Source organism: Emydura macquarii, unplaced genomic scaffold, assembly GCF_026122565.2.
Source record: "Emydura macquarii macquarii isolate MOO-44397 ecotype Brisbane River unplaced genomic scaffold, CSIRO-AGI_Emac_v2 contig_2473, whole genome shotgun sequence".
Classification (NCBI taxonomy): domain Eukaryota; kingdom Metazoa; phylum Chordata; order Testudines; family Chelidae; genus Emydura; species Emydura macquarii.
The window spans coordinates 22075988-22095588 of record NW_027132610.1 but is presented as its reverse complement, the minus strand read 5'-3'; the positions used below and the strand labels follow the sequence as shown (position 1 = coordinate 22095588).

Genomic DNA, 19601 nt, shown 5'->3' with positions numbered 1-19601 from the left:
TAGAAGAAGAGCCACTACCACTTTACACCATAGCTCTCACCAGTTTACACGCTAATCTTCAAATGTTTTATTGTTGTTACCCACATTTTTTTCTTCTTCCCGTGTTTGTAATCATTACTCTTCAAGAACCATCTTAATTTAGGGCCTGATCTAGCAAACACTTAACATAGGAGTGATTTTTCTCATGTAATCCCACTGAGATTACATGCATGGCTGTTTTTGTAGTGTAGACAAGGCCAGAGATTAGCTTCTTGAATTAAACCTTACCCTCTTGACAGCACCTGAGGGGAACACTGGAAAAGTTGCCAAAGCTCAGAGGCTTAGACCACCCATGTGAGTAAACGTATTCAGGTGCTTAAGTAGTAGCAGGATTGGGCCACTAGTTTGAATGGTAATTAGCACAGGCTGGCTTGTGTAATGCATTATTCACATTTATAGTGCTATATTAACAACTTGCTGCTCTCTGTTCATATGGGGTAGGAGTTTGCGAAGCTCTTTAGCATCCGCCTCACTCTGCGCCCATGAAAGTACTTTAATGGGTGCAGTTTGGCCAAAGCTGTGCATTTTTTGACAACCCCCCCCCCCCCCCCCCCAAGATTTTGGGGTTTGTTTTTTGGGTCTAGATCACTTTCTTCTAAACGTTTCTTGTGTCTCGTAGGTTTTTCTTTGTTTACTCACAGAACATTCTAAAAAGAGGCATCTCACTCCAATGTCGGTGATTGGAGCGACAGGATAGCTGTCAGTCAATGAGATTGCCTATCTTCATTAAAAAAAATAGCCACAGTACATCACAATTCTTGAATCTGTGTACTGCTAGTCTGGGGTGAAGTTTGATACAGGGGGTTGGTTAAGCAAGATGAGTAAGTTTCCAAGCAGGGCGTGTCAAGTTGAAAATCTAGTGAAAATCAAATAGTGCAGGGGCTAATTCAGCAAGTTCCAAAACTGGCAACAGATTTTTGCTTCTTGACAAAAGACTTGCAAGGATATTTTTCTTCTTCTATTGAGACATTTAAACCAGGGGTAGAGTAAGGGTTTAATTGCACATATCCTATTATAAGGTATCCTAGAAGCTGATTTATCTGGGGCTAGTGTAAGATCAAGAACCCTGGTTTACAGATTCCAGGCACATCTCAGAGGAGTTCTGTGACAGGCACTGTACTACTGTAAAGCCATGTCTACAGGGAGACTCAAGGTATGCCCACACTACAACTCTATACTAGCATAGTGATCTTGGCATAACCCCATAGTATAGACTCAATGTGCACTGACAGGAAGGTTTTTTCCATTGGTGTAGGAACACCACCTCCCTGAACATTAGCCCTTTTCCCTTGATGTAGCTCCCCGTGTAGATGCACCTTTGTCACCAGTTATGTCAATGAGAGGTGTGGTTGTTTCACACCCTGCACTCATGCAGCAATATCGATATAATTTTGCAGTATAGGCCAGGCTTCAGTAAAGTGAAAGCAAATCAACTGAAGTCCAATGCATATCCGTTAAAGTGTATTAAATCCCTGTATGGATGCTCTCATTCAGGAAGAAAGGGCCCTTGGAGGATTCTTACAGTGAACTATCACAAGATGTGGTGCACCTCATCCACTGCATTAAGTGCCCCAGCAACGAGGCAGGTGAAACCAGACTCTCAAGTGACCTCACAGAAGATATCTTATCATTTTTTTCTGGGTGAACTCCTCTCGCAAAGTGATCACTCGATAGCTGAGGCGTCAGCTCTCATCCTCAAAGGAAACCTGCACAAACCGTTCAAAAGATGGGCCTGGGAGCTTAAATGCATAACTTTGCTACACACTCAAAATCATGGACTGAAGAGACATTGTATGGATGGCTTATTGCAACAATCTGCAACCCACTGTCACCCATCATCCCCTCCCCCAGCAGCTTGTGCCTTCCCTCCTGACTCTTCTTTCCCCCTGTGAGTGTAGGGATGTTAACAGCCACTACACCTTCAATTGTCCCATGAAATAAACAATCTGTTAACTCTTGCATTTAGCTGTGATACTCCCAGCATGTGTCCCAGACCTGAAGAGTTCTGTAGAAGTTTCAAAGTGCATCTCTCACACCTACAGAGGCTGATCCAATAAAAGCTAACTACAGCTGAGGTCATTTACTCCTGAATGAGAGCATCCACACAAAGGTTTGATGTACTTTAACGGGCATTAACTTCATTTAGTTGATTTGCCCTAAGGTTACCAAGTGTTCCTCTGCAGACAAAGCACTAAGGGAAGGCGACAATGACAGGACTTTCTGAAGGTTTATGTTTGCTCAAAGTGATGAACAGTGGCAGAAGGGATGGAGGCAATGGCATTAATAAGGTCACTGAGATGCTTAATTATGTTTTGTAAAGGTGAAAAATGGAAACATGGGAAAGCAAAGGCTCATGACAGTGGAGCTAGCATTTTTTATATTTTTAAAAAGCAACCGCCAGTGCCATAGAAAGCTGGCGATAAAAAATAAAGCAGAGATATAATAGAACAGGCTCAGTTAAAGGTGACCGACCTCCATAAAGTCTTTTTCTCAAAAAAAAAAAAAAAAATCTTACTGGAGCATGAGCTGGCCAATCTAAACTTCCAGGATTTCTTTCTACATCTTAAAAAACCCAAACCCCTCACCCCAATCTGTTTTATTTCTTCCTTTGCAGGCTCCCCATGAGCAGCGCTCTTGACTAACCCAGCACGTTTGGCTTTAGCCGAATGCATAGACATGATCATCACCTCTACATTCCAAGACAGAGTGTACAAGGCCTCCACCTTCCACACCTGTGATGCCAGAGTCAGTACAGAAGGGAATAGAAAGAAAAGGCATGAAATTAGTTGGACACGTCAGACCACCTAGCTTTTTCTAGTTTCTGAGGAATAAAGTAAGAACTACACTATAAAGCACGGGAACTAGCTCATTACACACTTCAGTTTATCTAAGATGTTCTAGAGTCCAGATTACAGGATCTGGTTGAAATGTATGTAACTGAGTTTTTCAAAGGGGCCGAAGCAGATTAACCAATTATTGGATGCCAATAAACAGAAAGGAGCCCTACTGCTACAGCTCCCAAAAATCTAGCCCCTCTAGCTTTCTCCATGGCTAAAAAACTACAATGTAATGGAACAAGCCCCCTGCAGGAGCAGTTTATTACAACCCCAATCTTGCTTTCTTTTCAAAATAGGATTGCAGGGGACGAAGCTACCACGTGCTATGACATTTGGATTTTAGTAATCTATGAATTAAGGTAGCTGAGATGTTCAATTTTTCAGTGTCACTTAGATTTTAACAGAGTGAAGCATTAAATACTAAAGGAACTGCACTGTACTGAGCAGTTTGTGTGGCTGGGAGATGAGTGCAACAGTGGTGTCAATAGTGAACATGGGGTTAAGACAAAAAGACAGCTGTCAGAAAGCAGTTGTGATTGCTTAGACCAAAGCAAAATATTGATAGAAAGGAGGAAATAGTACTGAAGAATACCAAAAGGACATGGAGCTGGCAACACACACACACCAACAGTTTGTTTTTAAAAAGGGCTGTAGCAAGATAACCTGTCTTCCAAATGTACAAACTATCATTCATTATAATACATGAAGTAAAGAGGATTAGGATAAAGGGAGGTGAGCGAAAGAGATGGATCTAGTGTCAGGGTCTATGTGAATCATAGACCTCTAATAAGTCAGCCCCAATTACTTTGAATTTTTTGGGTATGCTACTGGTTGCTTGCTGCATGGTCAGCTGTACCCCTGAGGCACTTGACATCAACACTTGGGGGAACTTTTCCATTTTTGCAGGATTAGTTTTTAGTGGCCAAAGCTGAACCTAGGAACCATACTGCTTTGTTACCAAGTAACCTCCAACTCTTAGGAATCTAGCCAAAACTAAAACTTAAGGTGGGGCATACCTCTGACTGCATGTCTGATAACACCTGTCTTTTAACTAGCCTGAGCAAATGCAGGGAAACTGGATTTTAGTTCAGCCCAACTGCTCCACCCTCTTTTATTGAAACATTTGACAAAGATGTGGGTGAAAAACCTTTTCAATCAAGAGCTCACTGCTTCTAAGAAATCCACCAAAGCATCAGACTTGACAACCCTCCCTTTAACAGGCCAAATATGTATTTTAAGCAGTTTAGACCCAGTGTAGAGTTTGTGGTATGATTTACCAATACTGTAATTATACCTATGAACCCCCTACTGTTATAAAGATGATTTATAGGTGAATTTATTCCTCATGCTGAACTGCACCATCCATCTGGCCTGAGTAAACTGGAAAATAAACACCTTGAACAGAGTTCTATTGCCCAACACAACAGCTGGTTCTCTAAGGACAGATTAAAGCCACCCACTGTAGCAGGGAAGGAAGTGAGCGGACTGTGCCTGCTGGGGCTTAGCCTCCAGGTTCAATGAAAGGGCTGCTACAGCATCCACAGGGACAATAGTGCCAATGTAAGGTTTCTCCCTACCACCTTCCTCCTGCACTTCATCTAGCCCCTAATCACCCATTGGAGTCTCATCTCACTACTCCCCCTCCCTGGTAGACTGTAATTTGAATGCATTAACTAGTCTGCAAGTGGCAATCTCAATAAAGTATCTGATTTATGAACAAATCCCTTGTGGAGAAAAGAGTAAATCTTTTCCATCACTGTACTGAAACAGCTTGATTATGACAAAGCTGCTTTGAAACAAGTAGGTGAGGCTACTGCAATTGGAAAGGCATACCTCATACTTCCATCTATTGACAAGCTTGTTAATGTCAAGCTATTTTCATTTAACAGTAATTGCTCTAGGAAAGCTATATTCCTTTATTCAAGCTGGACTGCCATAGAATGACAGGCAGAAAGCACAAGGAATCATTTTACTTTTGCATCCACGTGGGGACCAGAAAAGCAATGGTCAAGTGCTCCTGGCCTGTCAAATAGATGCATTGTCAGGGACACTTCTCCTGCAGGGACTAGCACCCAACTAAAAGCTGGGTTGTAATGAATAACCCACCTATCAAGCCACTTTTAAGTCTACTTAATCCTATCACTGCTCAATTGTGCACAGCTGCTCCCACTGAGAATACCACTCTGTGGTTTGGTTGTAGGAGTAAATAGTCCATAATTTTATAATAGTTCCCTTCCCCACACCCTCCCCATTACACATTTGCACTAGCTAAAAGTCTATATTCTGGTGCTCCTCCCCCTGCCTTAAGCTTGCATGGTAGTTTAGTGTGCGATGTAGAGAAACCCACATATCCTTGCCTGATAAAGAAGCTCAGCCAATACTCCATCGTAATAGCTTTAAATTCAGTTTTGTTTTATTAGTTTTTGGTATCTCTTCCAGAGAGAATTATTTCAGTTGGTAGAAGGGTGATTGATGCAGAAGGTCCACTTCATTATGATGGCACTTTGGACATTTCCCTTATTCACCTCAGACTGCGAGGCAGGCCGAAGTTAGGAGCCTGCGCTTGCATTCCAGTGTCAAGAAGTGACTTGCATGAAGTCTATCTGAAGACAGTCTTAAGTTGCAGTGTGCTAGGATCAGGCCATACTACAGACCAGTATAAAGGTCCTTGGGCACAAGACTTGCAGCAAGCTTACTGCAGAGCTCAGCTTAAGAAACACATTAGGCATGACCTAGAATGGGTTTAATGTTTTATTTTAGACAACCTACATGACAAGTTTTTTTTAAAACAATGCCTCCACTCCAAATCAGGGTCGAAATAAGTGAATAAAGCTCAAGATGGCATCAGTCCAGTTGCTAGACACTGCTGAGTCCTGGTGTTGTGATGAGGAAAGAGCAGTAGCCAGTTATGACGACAGGCGATCCAAAATAGTTGCTTGGTTTTGTTACTGTAACAAGAATACAATGGTTACTTCAGGTTCAGTCAAGCAATGGTTTGTCTCTAAACTCTGCATGTGTTCCCCCATTTAATCTGAGCTGCCACATAATCAGGCAGGCAGAAAGCACAAGGAAGTTCCTTTTGCATCGTAGTGCAAACCAATGAGCAACAGGAAAATTGTCCATGGTCTATCAGAAGATGCATAACATGCCTATAAGCTAAGGGCTAGTGGATGCTCTAAGCTTTCTAAATGGCCACCTAGATTTTCCTCAACATCTCCCCTCAGGTGAGTCAAACAGTATGACTGAGTTCATCTTGCTATACCACCTCCTGGACACAAGTTCCCAAGGGAACCAAGACGGATTCTTAAGCATAACAGTATCAGATTTGTGCCATAAACTTAAGGTAAAGTTGGTCCCTCTTGTGAAGAGGAGCTGTGTAGCAGTTTCAGGATACAGCGTTCCAAGAGAATAATCAATTTTATTGCTACCCACCCCTGGAATTAGTAGTGTTACACCCTCAGTGTGCACAAGCAGATTAAGACAGTGCTGCATAAAAGCCCAAGTGGGGAAGATATTCCCATTGTTCACTACTTTATTCTAACAGTGTGAAACACACAAAACCCTCAGAAATAAGAGCTGCAGGAGTTAACTGGCATACAGCACTAAAGTATTAAGTTTATCTGACCTCCTACAAGAGCAGCTAAATTTTTTTCCTATTCACCTATAAGGCTCTTGCATACCAAAAATTTACAAAAGACTTCAGTACAAGTTTAATGCCTTGCACCTAGTTTTTCCTGGATTCATGAAGTTGGACTAATATTGTTCAGCCACTTGAAACTTGTGATCCTGCAGTACTGGCCACACCAATGTAATATGAAGGAAGGGATTTCCTGGGGCAGATTGTATCAGATACCAGCTTCACTGTAGGACCAAAAATTTCTGCACCGAATACTGATCATTAGAGAACAGTAGCCAGTATTCACATCAGTTTCATCACAATGACCAACAGCAATTCTCATAGGATGTGGCCCAGCTCAGGACTCTTCAAAGAGCACTTCTAGAATCTGTACAGGAATTTAACCTGTTTTGGTCAAAGTGTGTAATCTGCTAAATTTGAGGCCAGTGGAATTCAAAGGGAAGGAGTGAGCCAAGCTTCAGTAAGAGTATAACGGGGGCTGCAGGAATCTAGAGTTTATGCACTGGATTGTAACCTAAGAAACCACATGCCTTGCATTAAAAGTATTATCTTGTCTTTTAAAAATACCAACCTAGTCCTGTTAGGCAAGAACCACTAGGATTACTAGAGGAAAAGGATGGAATTAATCTATATGGGGACCACCACTGTAATTAATCCACACCATTAAATTTATGGGAACCACTGCTCTGGTTTTCGATGGTATGCAAGTCTCCCTGTAGTGGGACCAGATCTTTGAAAACAGATGCCTTCTAATACGGTTTCATTTGAATTCAGAGTTTAAGGCCAGAAGGGACCATTAGATAAGCTACTTTGACCTCCTGTATACCAGAAGCCAATAAATTTCATCAGCTTCCTCCCATATGAAGCCACATAACTAATGCAGTCACATCTAGATTTTGACAGGTGATTCTAGTTTCAAAGCTATTCTGATTTAGGAACTTGCAACATTTATATTGCAATAGTGGACATATTATACACAAGGGAAAGTAAGTTACATGCTTAAATATGTTAATAATTTGACTTAGGAACTCAGTACTTACACACTTCTCTGTTTCTAAACCATCCTTAAAGAAAATCATATATGGGGTTACTCCATCCTCACGGAAGTCCAGGAGACCCACCATGCCATCTGGATTCATGTTCTCACCTACAAAGAACTTTGGAAAAAACCCGGTGTTACAACGACTGTGGGTTTACTATGAGGTAGAAACTGAGTCACCAAAATACTCATGGAAGCATTAAAAAAAACAGTAAAGTTTTCTTGCGCAAGTGCCATAAACTTAAGGAATCTAAGCCCATATTGGAAGAGCTTTAACTCTTATGGTTAATCTTCCAAATAAGACAATACAGTACAATACTGTCTTCTGAAGCCAGTTTCAATGCCTCGACTGTTCATACAGCGAGGCTATACTTGGCAAAGCTGTAAAATTTAGACTTTGGTCAACCGTAGTATTACTATTCAGAAACTTGTAGGTAGTGAACGAGTCAGGTCAATTCCACCCTGCTGCTGCTCAGGAAACCTATGAACAACTGAAGCACACTAGAGTAAGTTCTAAAGGGTGACAAGACAGCCTGGGAGAAGGGTAAAGCAGAGGCTCCCCTAATCACCATCCTTGCAGCAATCAAGAGGTTCAGAGTCTATCAAGTGTCTGTGCAATAGTAACACAAATCTTAGTTGGTGTCCCTTTGTTTTATACTACAAAAATAAAATTATAAAGTTATTTAATCTTACCTGGTAGTTTTTGAAGTTTGCAAGGATGTGTTTAACTTGTTCTGCAGCCCCTGTCATGAAAGGCTTTACTCTGTCCGGCTTGTGTTCCTCAAGTCTGGCTTTGATTCTAAACAAAATCAAACAGGTTCTTAACTAGAATCTAACATCACAGGAGTTCTCAGCTGGCCAGTGTCACTTCATGACCAAGGTGAAGAAGTTTGCCTGCTGTTGCTGAAATTCTACTCAGCAGCATTCCTAATCCTCCCCCACCCCCCCAAAAAAAAAAAATCTACAAGGCAATATGCTCTGGCTGCTAAAGGGCTACTAACAATTCCATGGCAGTGATATCATTCATACCTAGTTCATTTTATTCTCATGGTAGCATTATGTTGAGATAACAAGTAAGCAGAGATCCATAGCAGCAAGAGCACTGTTCCCAGCAAAAATAAAACAGACAGCACCCAAAATGTTCTCTTCAACTTTGGAGCCCTACTTTTCACTTGGAAGGGAAGAGGCTATGAGTCTGGCTGTGACCCATCTAATCCCTGAATGGTTGAATCAGAGTTCTCTTTACATGCATATCTTAGCCAATTAGACATTTTATGTTGTGTCAATTTCCAGAAAGCTGTTTGATCTGAGATTGCTTGTGTTAGTTGTATTTACCTGCAAATATTCTAGACTTACAAGGCCTCACTGCCTTAGATGAGAGGCATTCTAGAACTAGTGTAAGTGTTAGTGCATCAAGCCTCACTGTGTGGGGTAGAGGAAACATTCCTGTTTTACACTAAAAGGCTGTGACCCTCTCAAGGGAAGAGGAAGGCTGTGGCATGGCAAGGCAAGGGTAAGACCTACACCTCATGAACAAGTCCTGTACTTTAGCCAAGTCTGATTTCTGAAGTGCTCCCCATACCCAATCTTCAGGAGTGTCAAATGATTCCAAACACGTTTTTGGAACACTGAAGTTATTCAGGCATCAAAATGAACACACCACTTAGCATCTACAATGGCGCATGCTTGCTTTTGTGAACATAATACCTAAGGAGCGGAAATTCATGATTCACAGGCAAGTTTAAGGGTAACACCAGTTTCACTCACGCTTTCATGTAATCCTTGATGTACTTCTTATAGGACTCTTTTGTAAAGCTAGTTTCCTGAAGATGGTGGTTCATTACTATATCAACACCAGTGATAACTGTGGGATCTGTTCCTTCTTCAATATTTTCAGAGGAGGCATTGCCACCAATTAAAGCATCAGCAATCTGACCCTCTGTCCTGGTGACCATCTGGATTTAAAGAGAAAAATCAAATGCTTATTACAGAAAAGCTCCACAGACTCAAACAATAGTTACGCTGTTTAGAAAAACACCTCTAACTCAGCCCTACAGCTACTGTCAGTCGGTTCAGCTTTAAAATGAGCAATTCCTAAAGTGGACTACAGAACTATCCCCATTATTGTTTAATAGTAGCAGTGCTGAATTCTTAGCCTGTCCTATCATAGAAGTAAGACTAGGACTTCCATATGGGTTGAAGGTATTTGTCAGCAGTGGGATACTATTCCTGATGTGAACAAACAAACCATCACCATATAGAGACTACTGAAAATATGGTAGCTCCAGAGACATCAATCCTGTAGAGCTGAGATCTTCTCAGCCACACCAGTCACCTCAGCAGTTCACTTCCTTTCGGTCATTAGTAACCAATAAAGTTGGTGGCCATTTCAGGGAGAGCTAAAAACTGATCTGCTAGCAGGAGCAACCAAAATAAGAGGAGGTACCTTCAGCAGTCAACCCCTTGCCCTTGTCACACTAAGCCTGTAAGGGCAGACAGGACTCAGCAAGAGTTGCCCCCACCCCACAGCACAGGGGTTCTCAACTTTTTTTTTTTTTTTGGCTGGGACCCCCCCTTGTGAAGATTTCAGGCTGTGACGAACCCCCTCCCCTTCCCCACCGGCACCATGCAGCTCTTACAGGCAGGCGTGGGGGCTGACAGCTGACCACCCCAGCCTGAGAACACCTGCTAGACAGAGCAGCTGGTTCCCCCCCCCAGCACAGCAGACACCAGCCAGCGGCCCAGGCCCCAGCCCGGCTTTACTGCTGACACCTCAGCAAGCGGGCTGGGCCGCGGCCGGAAAGGAGCCACCGCCGGAGAGGGCGGAGGACGGGGGGGGTGTCGCTCCCAACCTCGCGGCGCCGGGCCCGGCCCTGCGCGTGCCAAGCCTTGCAGCGCTCGAGCCTGGGGCCCGTGCGCTCCCCCCCCCTCCCCGGGCTGCGGCACCGACCGGCGAGCTCTGCTGGCGGGATGGGGGGCACGTGTCCCCCTCACAGCCCCCCTCCCCCCCGCGGCACTCACCTTCCCCTCCACTTCCAAGCACAGCCCGTTGGCGACCTCCCGGATGCTGTAGATATCGGAGAACATCTCATCCTCTGCGGGGGAGAGCGCGGCGTCAGCCCGGCTGCACCCGGACCCCGCCTCCCAGACCCGCACCCCGCAGCCGCCAGCCTCCCCCCCACCAGTCCCAGCTCCGCACCCCCCCCCCAGCCCGGCCCCAGCTCCGGCCGCTCCGCCCTGCCCTGCAGCCCAGGCAGGCACCGCCCCAGCCGGCCGCTCCCTACCGAGCCGGGCCGCGCATCCCGTCCCTCCTCTTCCCTCCCCCCCCAGCCGCACGCAGAGCTCTCCGCATTCCCCGCCCGGCCCGGCCTGCCCATGCGCGGGGCCCTGCTGGCGGCCCGGCCGGTCCCGCATTGCCCCGGCGGCCCCTCCCCGGGCCCGGCGCTCACGGCTGATGCAGTCCCGGTAGATGATCATGGCGGCGGCGGCGGCGGCGCTGCTGCTGCTGCTGCTGCTGGGTCGCGCGGGGGAAGGGGGAGGGAGGCGGCGGCGCGGCTCGATCTGTGCGCGGCGAGCGACCCGAGAGCGGGAGGGAGCGAGGCGGAAAGGGCCGAGTCAGCGGCTTCCGGAGCTCATATAGCGGGGCACGTCCCTGCCGCGTCACCAATCCCTGCGCTCTTCGCAAGGACGCCGAAAAGAATGACGTAGAACACACACACACACACACACACACGCGCGCGCGCGCGCGTACACACACACACCCTCCCCTCCCCCAGTGCAGCGCGGGCGCCCCCTGTCGGGCCAATCGGAGGCGGGCGGCCGCCTGGCGCTGGCGAGACGGGGAAAGCCCCGCGCCGCACTGCGCGTGCGCGTTTCAACCATTTCCCCCCCCCACCCCTCCCCCCACCGTGGTGGGTCGGCCACGCCTGACAGGTCCGTGCTGCCACTGATGAGGTGGGCTGTGCGTGACCGGGACAATCTCCAGCCCTGTTGCTGCTGCCGCCGGTGGCCATGGGCAAAGCTGTCACTGAGTTCAGTGGGCAGGAGCGCGCCTCGGGAAGGGGGGAGGTGTGGGGGGTTAGGGTGACCAGCTAGCAAGTGTGACCAATCGGGATGGGAGGGGGGAAGAGGCGCCCATATCAGAAAAAGCCCCAAATGTGGGGACTGTCCTTATAAAATGGGAACATCTGGTCGCCCTAGTTGGCATCGTCAGCTGTGTGAGCCCCACAGCCTGCCATGCCCGGCAGCTTTTCCCGGGGCGTCATTGCCCACCTGGGGTGCAGCCAGGAGCCAGCGCAGGAATAAAAAATTGACCGCTTTTGGAGGGGGACGTTCCATGTCCCAGCTGTGGTTTTGGGGCTGGAGGAGCAATCAGCTGCCACCACAGCCCCAGGGCGCCAGGAGCTTGCTTTCCTCTCTGCTGGGGCCAGAGGATTTCTGTGCCTCTGCAGATTATTTGAGGGGGAAGCTGGGACCCTGCTTGTCCCCCCTTGTGCACACCCATGGTTGCAGGGCACATTGAGCACCAGAGTGGCTCCCGCTGGCTGATGGCAGGTCAACAATAGGCTGGTGGTAAGTCGAATTTGAACCCAAACCACTAACTAAATATTGAAGATAATCACAGTTTTTTGCTCTTTCTTCCAGCCAGCTCTGATCGGCACCCAGAGCGAAGCAGGCCAGCAAATACATTGGCCTGGTCAACACCTATCTTAAGTTGACTAAGCTGCATCACTCAGGGCTTTGAAAAGTTTCACCCCCCCAGTGCACTGTAGTTAGGTCGACCTAACCCTTGCTGTAGATGTGGTAAAATTTTTCTGAAAGAGCTCTGAGTAGCTTGAAAGTTTGACCCTTTCACCAACAGAAGTTGGTCCAATAAAAGATATTACCTCACCTACCTTGCCTCTCTAATATCCTAGGGCTAGCAGGGCTATAACACTGTATACAATAATTAGATTAGAATGCCAGGTGATTGATGACAGATAGTATTTTCTTTCTCAGTAAAAGGTACATTTTCAAGACACCATCTAATTCCCATTCAATTGCATCACTCAGTGAAAACTAAGGACAACCATAGCTGTGATGCTGTAGGGTCTAGTGTTATTCAAATAACAAATATCACAGGATCTTTTTCAGGGGATAAGGCAACAAGCCACGTTTATTGTGAAAACAAAATTTGGTAAATAGTATCAATAGTGCAAATACCAGGAAAACAGTATCAACACTGTAACAATATTAATATTGTGCTCTACTTAGTGATTGCTCATACAGAGGCTCTTGTTAATAAAGTATACTTCATTGACACATGTTTCAACTGGTACCTTCATTCACACTCATACACACAGACAGGCATACATAGACAGATAAACATACATAGGGGTCTCACAGATGTTATATTTACCAGCCTCTTGGTGCTCATGGTAGTCACTGGCCAGGTGACTGTAGCACGAGGGTGAAGAGCAAGATTCTGCCGATGCACATCAGTACTTCTGGATGGTGTGGTGATATAGACCTGAACCTCCAGCCTTCAACTTTCTGTCCCATTTTATAGGAAAAAGATCTCATGTAAGTCTATGGGGTTTTGCTCTGTCATGCTGCAGCTGCATTTGGTGTGATCCTCAATCACCCACATTGCTGCAAGCCTGATCAGATGTTGTCCTTTGAATTGGGCTGACTCCAAAGTTATCAGGGTGGACTCCTCTTTGGCCAGTTGAGTGGTAAAAGTTGTTATCTTCACTCCTTTCTTCCTCCCTCAAACGTTTGAGATGAAGCTGGTGTTTTCTTCACCATGTTTCAACATCCCTTACTTAGACCAATTGTTCACTCACTCTCCCTGTCTACACCCACCTCAATTGCTCAGCCATTCACACTCCAATCACTCAGTGCAAACTCCTAACTGAAGAACTTACATGTCTTTTAAAGCAAACATTAGTTCATTTTTGCAAGTGTCTTTCACAATTAGGTAGGTATATGTAATTACATTTCACAGTGTGACTTCTCATACTTAAGCACATATAAAATAGGATTTTTACAAATATTCTGAAAGTGGGTAAAATCAACAGATAAAATTGTCAGTAGAGTGATTTTACAAATAATCTTAAAACAAATAGAATTATTCAACGTAAATACAGACTTGAATTATCATTGAATAATAGGATTTGGAACCATGTCAAACTGGTATGTAGGATTTACAGAGAATAGCTTAGACAAAAATCTGGGATCTCTTGTTCCTAAAGAGTAAATGAATATTTTAAAAAGACTGAAGTGAACATTTCAAAGGGTAGAACAATAAGAAGCAGTTGAGGTTTTAGCTTTTGATTAAAGGTACAGTGTATCAGGCTGAAGTGCCTCTTGGTAGGAAGGAGTGGTGGGGGGTTGTGGCTCTGTTCTTTCATGTATTTCATAAAAACAGGATTGGGCCAACAATAGTCCCTGGAAAGAAAGTGATGTGGGCCTTGAATATAGGAAGTAGGGAACCCTTGAATGGGTGTGTGTAAGTTGAAGGACAAAAAGGATGTTAAGGCTGCAATCCTGGAGGAGAAGCTGAAAAGGAACTGTTGTTATACAAATATTGTACACTATTTGGGGGGGTGGAAGTGGGGGAGTTGGAGGGAGGGGTCGTAAAACGTAGAGCTTGTTAGAAAGCAGTTAAAAAATCGTAGTCCAAAGTCCCAAGTATGGCTAAGCACACTCAGTGTGTAGTTACACAGGAGCTAGGATTAAGTCCGGAGAGGCACTGAGCACTCTCAACTCCCATGGAAAGTATTGGAAGGTGAGGGTGCGGAGCACCTCACCAGAACGAGCCTGTGTCCCTAGAAGCTCTTTGTTCTCTACTGCAGGAACTCAGGACTAAGACAGCCTGTGACTTTGTAGCCCTGACTCTACTCTGTATATAAAATTGAAACATTGTAGCCTTAACTGGTCATTCTAAACTTTTCACAGTGAGAAGCCATCAGGAGGTAAGCGGCCTGGTTTTTCCAGGTGCTGAACTACTTTAGCCAATGGGAATTCTGAGTGGTCAGCGCCTTTGAAAATCAGACTGCTTGTTTGTTTGTTTGTTTGTTTGTGGGTGTTTTAGGGCTGCACAATATAGTCTGTCTCTGTCTATCATTGGGTCCAGAACTTGAGCCAATCTTCATAACCCATGTTTATCTCTACAGGGAGCCAAGCCAGAACCCTGGATCCAAAGACTCTGAAACTTTTGAGAAGGTTCAGATTTGGTTTCAATGTGATTTGGAAGAATTTCTAATCTATTGATATATAACAGATTAGATTAGATAAAATATTAGATTATTTTAGACAGACAGCCAAGACAAAGACATCATTTATAGGGTATAGTTAAGCCATTTACCCCATAAACTGGAGTTTGCCTCTCCTGCACTCTGGGCAAAGGTTAAAGGAACAAATGTATCTATCTTTGTTTTACTGTTTGCTATATTTCCTTTCCATGCCTGCTTTGTTACCCGCATACTCTAGGGCACTCCACATTTACCTTTCCATGGGATCAAGGCATAACCTGGTTAATTTAGGCACAAACACCCCTTACCCAGTTCCTAAGGTTCAGGGCCTAACTTGGTTAATTTATGTATAGACCCTTATCCAGTTCATAGGGTTCAGGGTGTAATCTTCTGTGGATTTGTGGGACCTTTTTCCAGTGAAAGAGCCTTACACAGTAATATCATTAATCTATATTATTTAACAATTGATCAACATAATACACATGCTAAGCATACAATGCTCATCACTCCCAATAAGGCAGATAAACCTTTCTTGACAGCCAGTCAAGATTAGATCACCAGGGGACCCCAGCTTCTGCACAGTATGGTCAGCAGAGTGTTGAGGTCTGACTGCTCTGGGTTGTGTCCCAGAGTTAGGTTCCAAAGAACTTCCTTTTGAACCCTAGTTTACATAGTTAAAACTTGGGTCCTACTTAGCTATATCTTAACCAATCATTTTTTTAAAAGTACTACAAGACGGTATTTTCCACTGAACCTACCACATTACGAAACTATTCTTTAACCAACCATACCCCACCACAGTTATTGATTTATATCTTGCAAAATCAGTTATGCAACAGACATCAACAACCAAAGAATAAAAACTGTACAGATAAATAATAGAGAAATAGGGATCTGAAAGGCAAAACAATAAAGAAGTATAGATTTCACAATCACAACTGTTGAGAAATGAGTCCTTGCCAGACAGAATGGTATCATACAAAGTTTTCTTTAAACATCTTAAGATCTGTTTTTTTATCTGGTGGTAGGTGCTATTAGAAGGAACGCCTTCTTAACAGCCCAATATTACATTCTTTTGATGCGTTTTAGATGGAATGTGAGGATGTGACTCTACTTCTTAGCTCATGGCCAGGCTCACCAACAGCAATTCCAGGCCCAGGGCCGAAGAGTCCCAGACTGCCTCTTCCACCCCTGGCCCCGCCCACAGTCCACCCCTGCTCCGCCCCAGACCCTGCCCCTGCCTCCATTCCACCCCAGGCCCTGCCCCCTCCCCTGCTTGGCCTGGCCACTCACCACAGTGTCCCTCCCGCATCCCGCTCAGTCCCCCATCTCTTCCAGGATCCCACTTCCCACAGGCGACGAGCGACAGCCAGGGCGGCTGAGCGGGGAGAAAGATGTGACAAGCAGCGGTGGCGGGGGGACGGGGCGAGTGGGAGAGAAGAGGAGGGGTGCAAGTGGTGAGCAATGGCAGGGAGGCAGAGCAGGGGGCTGGGAAAGAGTAACGACGCAGCGAGCGGCAGGGCCTACAGTGGAGCCGGGGTGGAGTGTGGGCTGAGCTGCAAGTGAAAGAGGCCCTGGCCCTTTTAAATTTCTGGGCACCTGGAATTGCCCCCTTTGCCCCTCCATTGGTGGGTCTGTTCGTGGCTGCTGCTGCTGACTGCAGAAAAAGGCCTCAGACCTTACAGCTTCCATGCCTGCAGCACCATTAAGGTTACACTGAACAATGGCATTAGGCATGTATGGCATGAATGGGAAACTCATTAGGGTTTTGGTTTTTTTTAAGGTTCTCAGTCAAAGCAATAATTGTTTTTATATTTTTGGAAGTGGTCCTATCCTTCCCATGGCTTCCAGAGCCCTGAGGATTGTCTCACTTTCCCATCACTTTACACGGTAGACCCTAGAGACCCTGCATCACCCTCCTTTTTGACAGGACAGCTGGATGCCACTTCAGACAGATAGAGGGGGTCACCATATAGCAACAAAAACATTCATTTATTTTGAGGGCTAAATACACTGGCTTAATAGCATATCAGCCCTTGCCAATTGGGTTATGTGTGAGAGAGACTAGAAACCCAGATCTCTCTCATGACACATTGCAGAGAGGCCACCACTTGGCCTGCCCTCAGATTATTATTTTGGGGTTAAAAATACAAGGCTAGATTTATTAAGATAAGAACTTTCAAAGACAGATGTTTTTAAGAAACTAGAGATAATTTTTAGAGCGATCAACCTTGAAAATATCTATTTAATTCACAGAGCTATGTGGTAAAGGCCTGATTCTTAACTGTCTTTTACCTTGTGAATTTATTGACAACTGGCAAAGTTGGCTGTAAAATTAGAATAAAAATGGTAGCATTTTACTCCCACTTTGCACTGGTGTAAATGAATACATAAGGGGCAAGGCAACAGAGAATCAGAGGGAATTTAGTCCACACTGAGTGGACTACACAGGGGAGTTTAGTCCACCCTAAATTGACCCCTTTATTTGGTGAGCTATACAGAAGCCATACTATTGTCATGCAGAGGTGTGGTGCCATGCAGAAGGCACTGTTGCAGTGGTTTATAAAGCTTGCTCATGCTCAGGAGATTATTGATGGCTTTGCATGCATGGGGTTCCCAAGCTGTCTCGGGGCACCTGATAGGACCTATGTGCCTAATATTGACCTAATAGGTTAAATATAGCATGCCCATTTTGTGAAAAATGTTCACCCACAAGTGATGTGGTGTTTTTGTCTTTTCTCATTTTCCTGTGTGACTTCATCTGAGAGAATAGTGATTGTCTGGTATCAGCCAGAGAGTTTTTATTGGGGCATTTAGTTCATTGGATGAGGTGCACCACATGTTGTGATAGGCAATAGACTGCTGCCTCGCCGCCTCACCCTGCCTGAGGGCTGAGGGCAATAGACTGTTTCATTGCTGCCCCAGCGTGAGGGTCTGGGACATAGAGTACTTAATCGCTTGTTGCCTGCCGGAAGGGCCAGGCTCCTCTTCCAAATACTAATTCCCCTTCACGTTTTCATACACACAGGAGCACTGTAGCAAGAGGGCATGACCTCCCTCCCAAATGGACAAGGACAGACGACCCAATGCCCTATAATTATATCCCTGCCTTTCTGTGCTTTCGTCTCAAAGTTTAATATCCTGCAGCACATTTCCTAGACCACAGTGGTGGTAATCATTTGAACCACCATTAAAATTAGGCTTAAAGTACAAAGCAGGGGGCACAAGCTCACTTCCTGTGGTACAGCCCACCATGGAGTTTCCACTGCCTGAACAAAATCATCACCAGTTGCTTGTTGCTCGGCTATTTGTTGGGCAATGGCGACCAATTGCTCTATTTTCCTTTGTATCAAATCAGTGGTGTGAATGGATGAGATATAAGGCCTTGTTTTTTTTGGCTAAGCAGGAGCAGCCATAGTAGGAGACATAGCAGCCATAAGCTAAGTAGCATGCAGTCACATCTTCACATTCCTGAATTATATCAAGACAATGTAATATTGGGCTGTTAAGAAGGTGCTACTGTCCTAATAGTACCCACCACCACTAGGCAAAGAAACAGATCTTAAGCTGCTTAAAGAAAACTTTGTTTGATAGCATTCTATCTGGCAAGGAATCACTTATCAACAGTTGTGGTTGTAAAATCTACACTTCTTAGGCTTTGTCTACACTAGGAAGTTTTGTCGACAAAAGTCAGCTTTTGTCGACAAAACAGTCCTGGTGTACACACTACAATGGCCATTTTGTCAACAAAACAGCACTGTTTTGTCAACAAAATAAAACCACCTAGACAAGAGGCATAGAGCCTTTATCGCCAAAGTTCTGTTGCAAAAGCGTCAGTGTAGACACTGCTGTATGTTTGTGTCACATTAAACGGTCTCCAGAAATGTCCCACTATGCTAATCCTGACCACTCTGGACATCCATTTACACTCTGCTGCTCTGAAGCCACTCGCCCCTCCCTCTTTACAATCATGGGAAGTTTTGAAAATTTTGTTCCACTTCCTTCCTGGTCAGCATGGAGAGCTTGCATCTCATCTTCCCAAATGCCCATGGTGGCTCCACGATGCAAACGCTTTCCCACTTGGAGCACACCAGAGCTGCTGGACCTGATCAGTATTTGGGGGGAGTCTGCCAAGCAGTCCCAGCTCTGCTGTAGCCAAAGGAACTTTGATATCTGGTGCAAGATTTCTCATGCTATGGTGGAAGAGGGTTATGAGCAAGACACGGTGCAGTGCCAAGCTAAAATCAAGGAGCTGTGGCAGAGCTACCAGAAGGCCAGTGAGGCAAACTGTCGCTCTGGCGGAGCCAATGAGCTGCCAATTCTACAAAGAACTGGAAGCCATCCTCAAAGGTGATCCTGCATCCACCACCAAGACACCTGTAGACACCTCTGCTGCCCCGGGGCCACTGGGTGCCGGACTAAACCCTGACAAAGAGGTAATCGATGAGGAAGTGAAGCTGGATGATGATCCGGAGCTGGGAAGCAACTCGGTTGCTGATGTTGGGAATTAGGAGCTATTCTTCACCCTAGAAGGATACAGCCAGTCCCAGCCCTTCAGCTCAGGCGCTCAGGATGCAGGAGAAGGGAGCTCTGGTAAGTCTTTGGAAGCTGATGCTGCCTGTGTACAGGAGGCATAAGGGTCCTCAGATTGTCTAAACATACAGGTATTGGAAGGAATAGAAGTGTACAGGAGTAGCTGTGTTTGCATATGCTTTTCCATTCCTTTGCGCATCTAGGCAGTACGGCTGAGAAGCACATTAATGCACGCTGAGATTTCGTGGATATCCTCTGGTGTAACCTCAAGAAAACTTTCT

At 45.4% G+C, this 19601-nt stretch overlaps 1 protein-coding gene and 2 non-coding genes across 3 annotated transcripts; all 3 read right to left on the bottom strand.

Moving 5' to 3' along the window:
- Positions 1-4780: 4780 nt before the first annotated feature.
- Positions 4781-4915, bottom strand: LOC137163156 (small nucleolar RNA SNORA31). The gene has a single exon (XR_010922640.1). It is a non-coding gene; the product is annotated as a small nucleolar RNA SNORA31 (small nucleolar RNA).
- Positions 4916-5609: 694 nt separating this feature from the next.
- Positions 5610-11126, bottom strand: TPT1 (tumor protein, translationally-controlled 1). Its single transcript, XM_067563144.1, has 6 exons — positions 11002-11126; positions 10574-10647; positions 9320-9507; positions 8246-8351; positions 7554-7670; positions 5610-5824 (listed from the first exon to the last, which is right to left on the bottom strand). The coding sequence occupies exons 1-6, from the start codon at positions 11027-11029 to the stop codon at positions 5822-5824; spliced, it is 516 nt and encodes a 171-aa protein (XP_067419245.1). The 5' UTR covers positions 11030-11126; the 3' UTR covers positions 5610-5821.
- Positions 5887-6018, bottom strand: LOC137163162 (small nucleolar RNA SNORA31). The gene has a single exon (XR_010922645.1). It is a non-coding gene; the product is annotated as a small nucleolar RNA SNORA31 (small nucleolar RNA).
- Positions 11127-19601: the final 8475 nt, after the last annotated feature.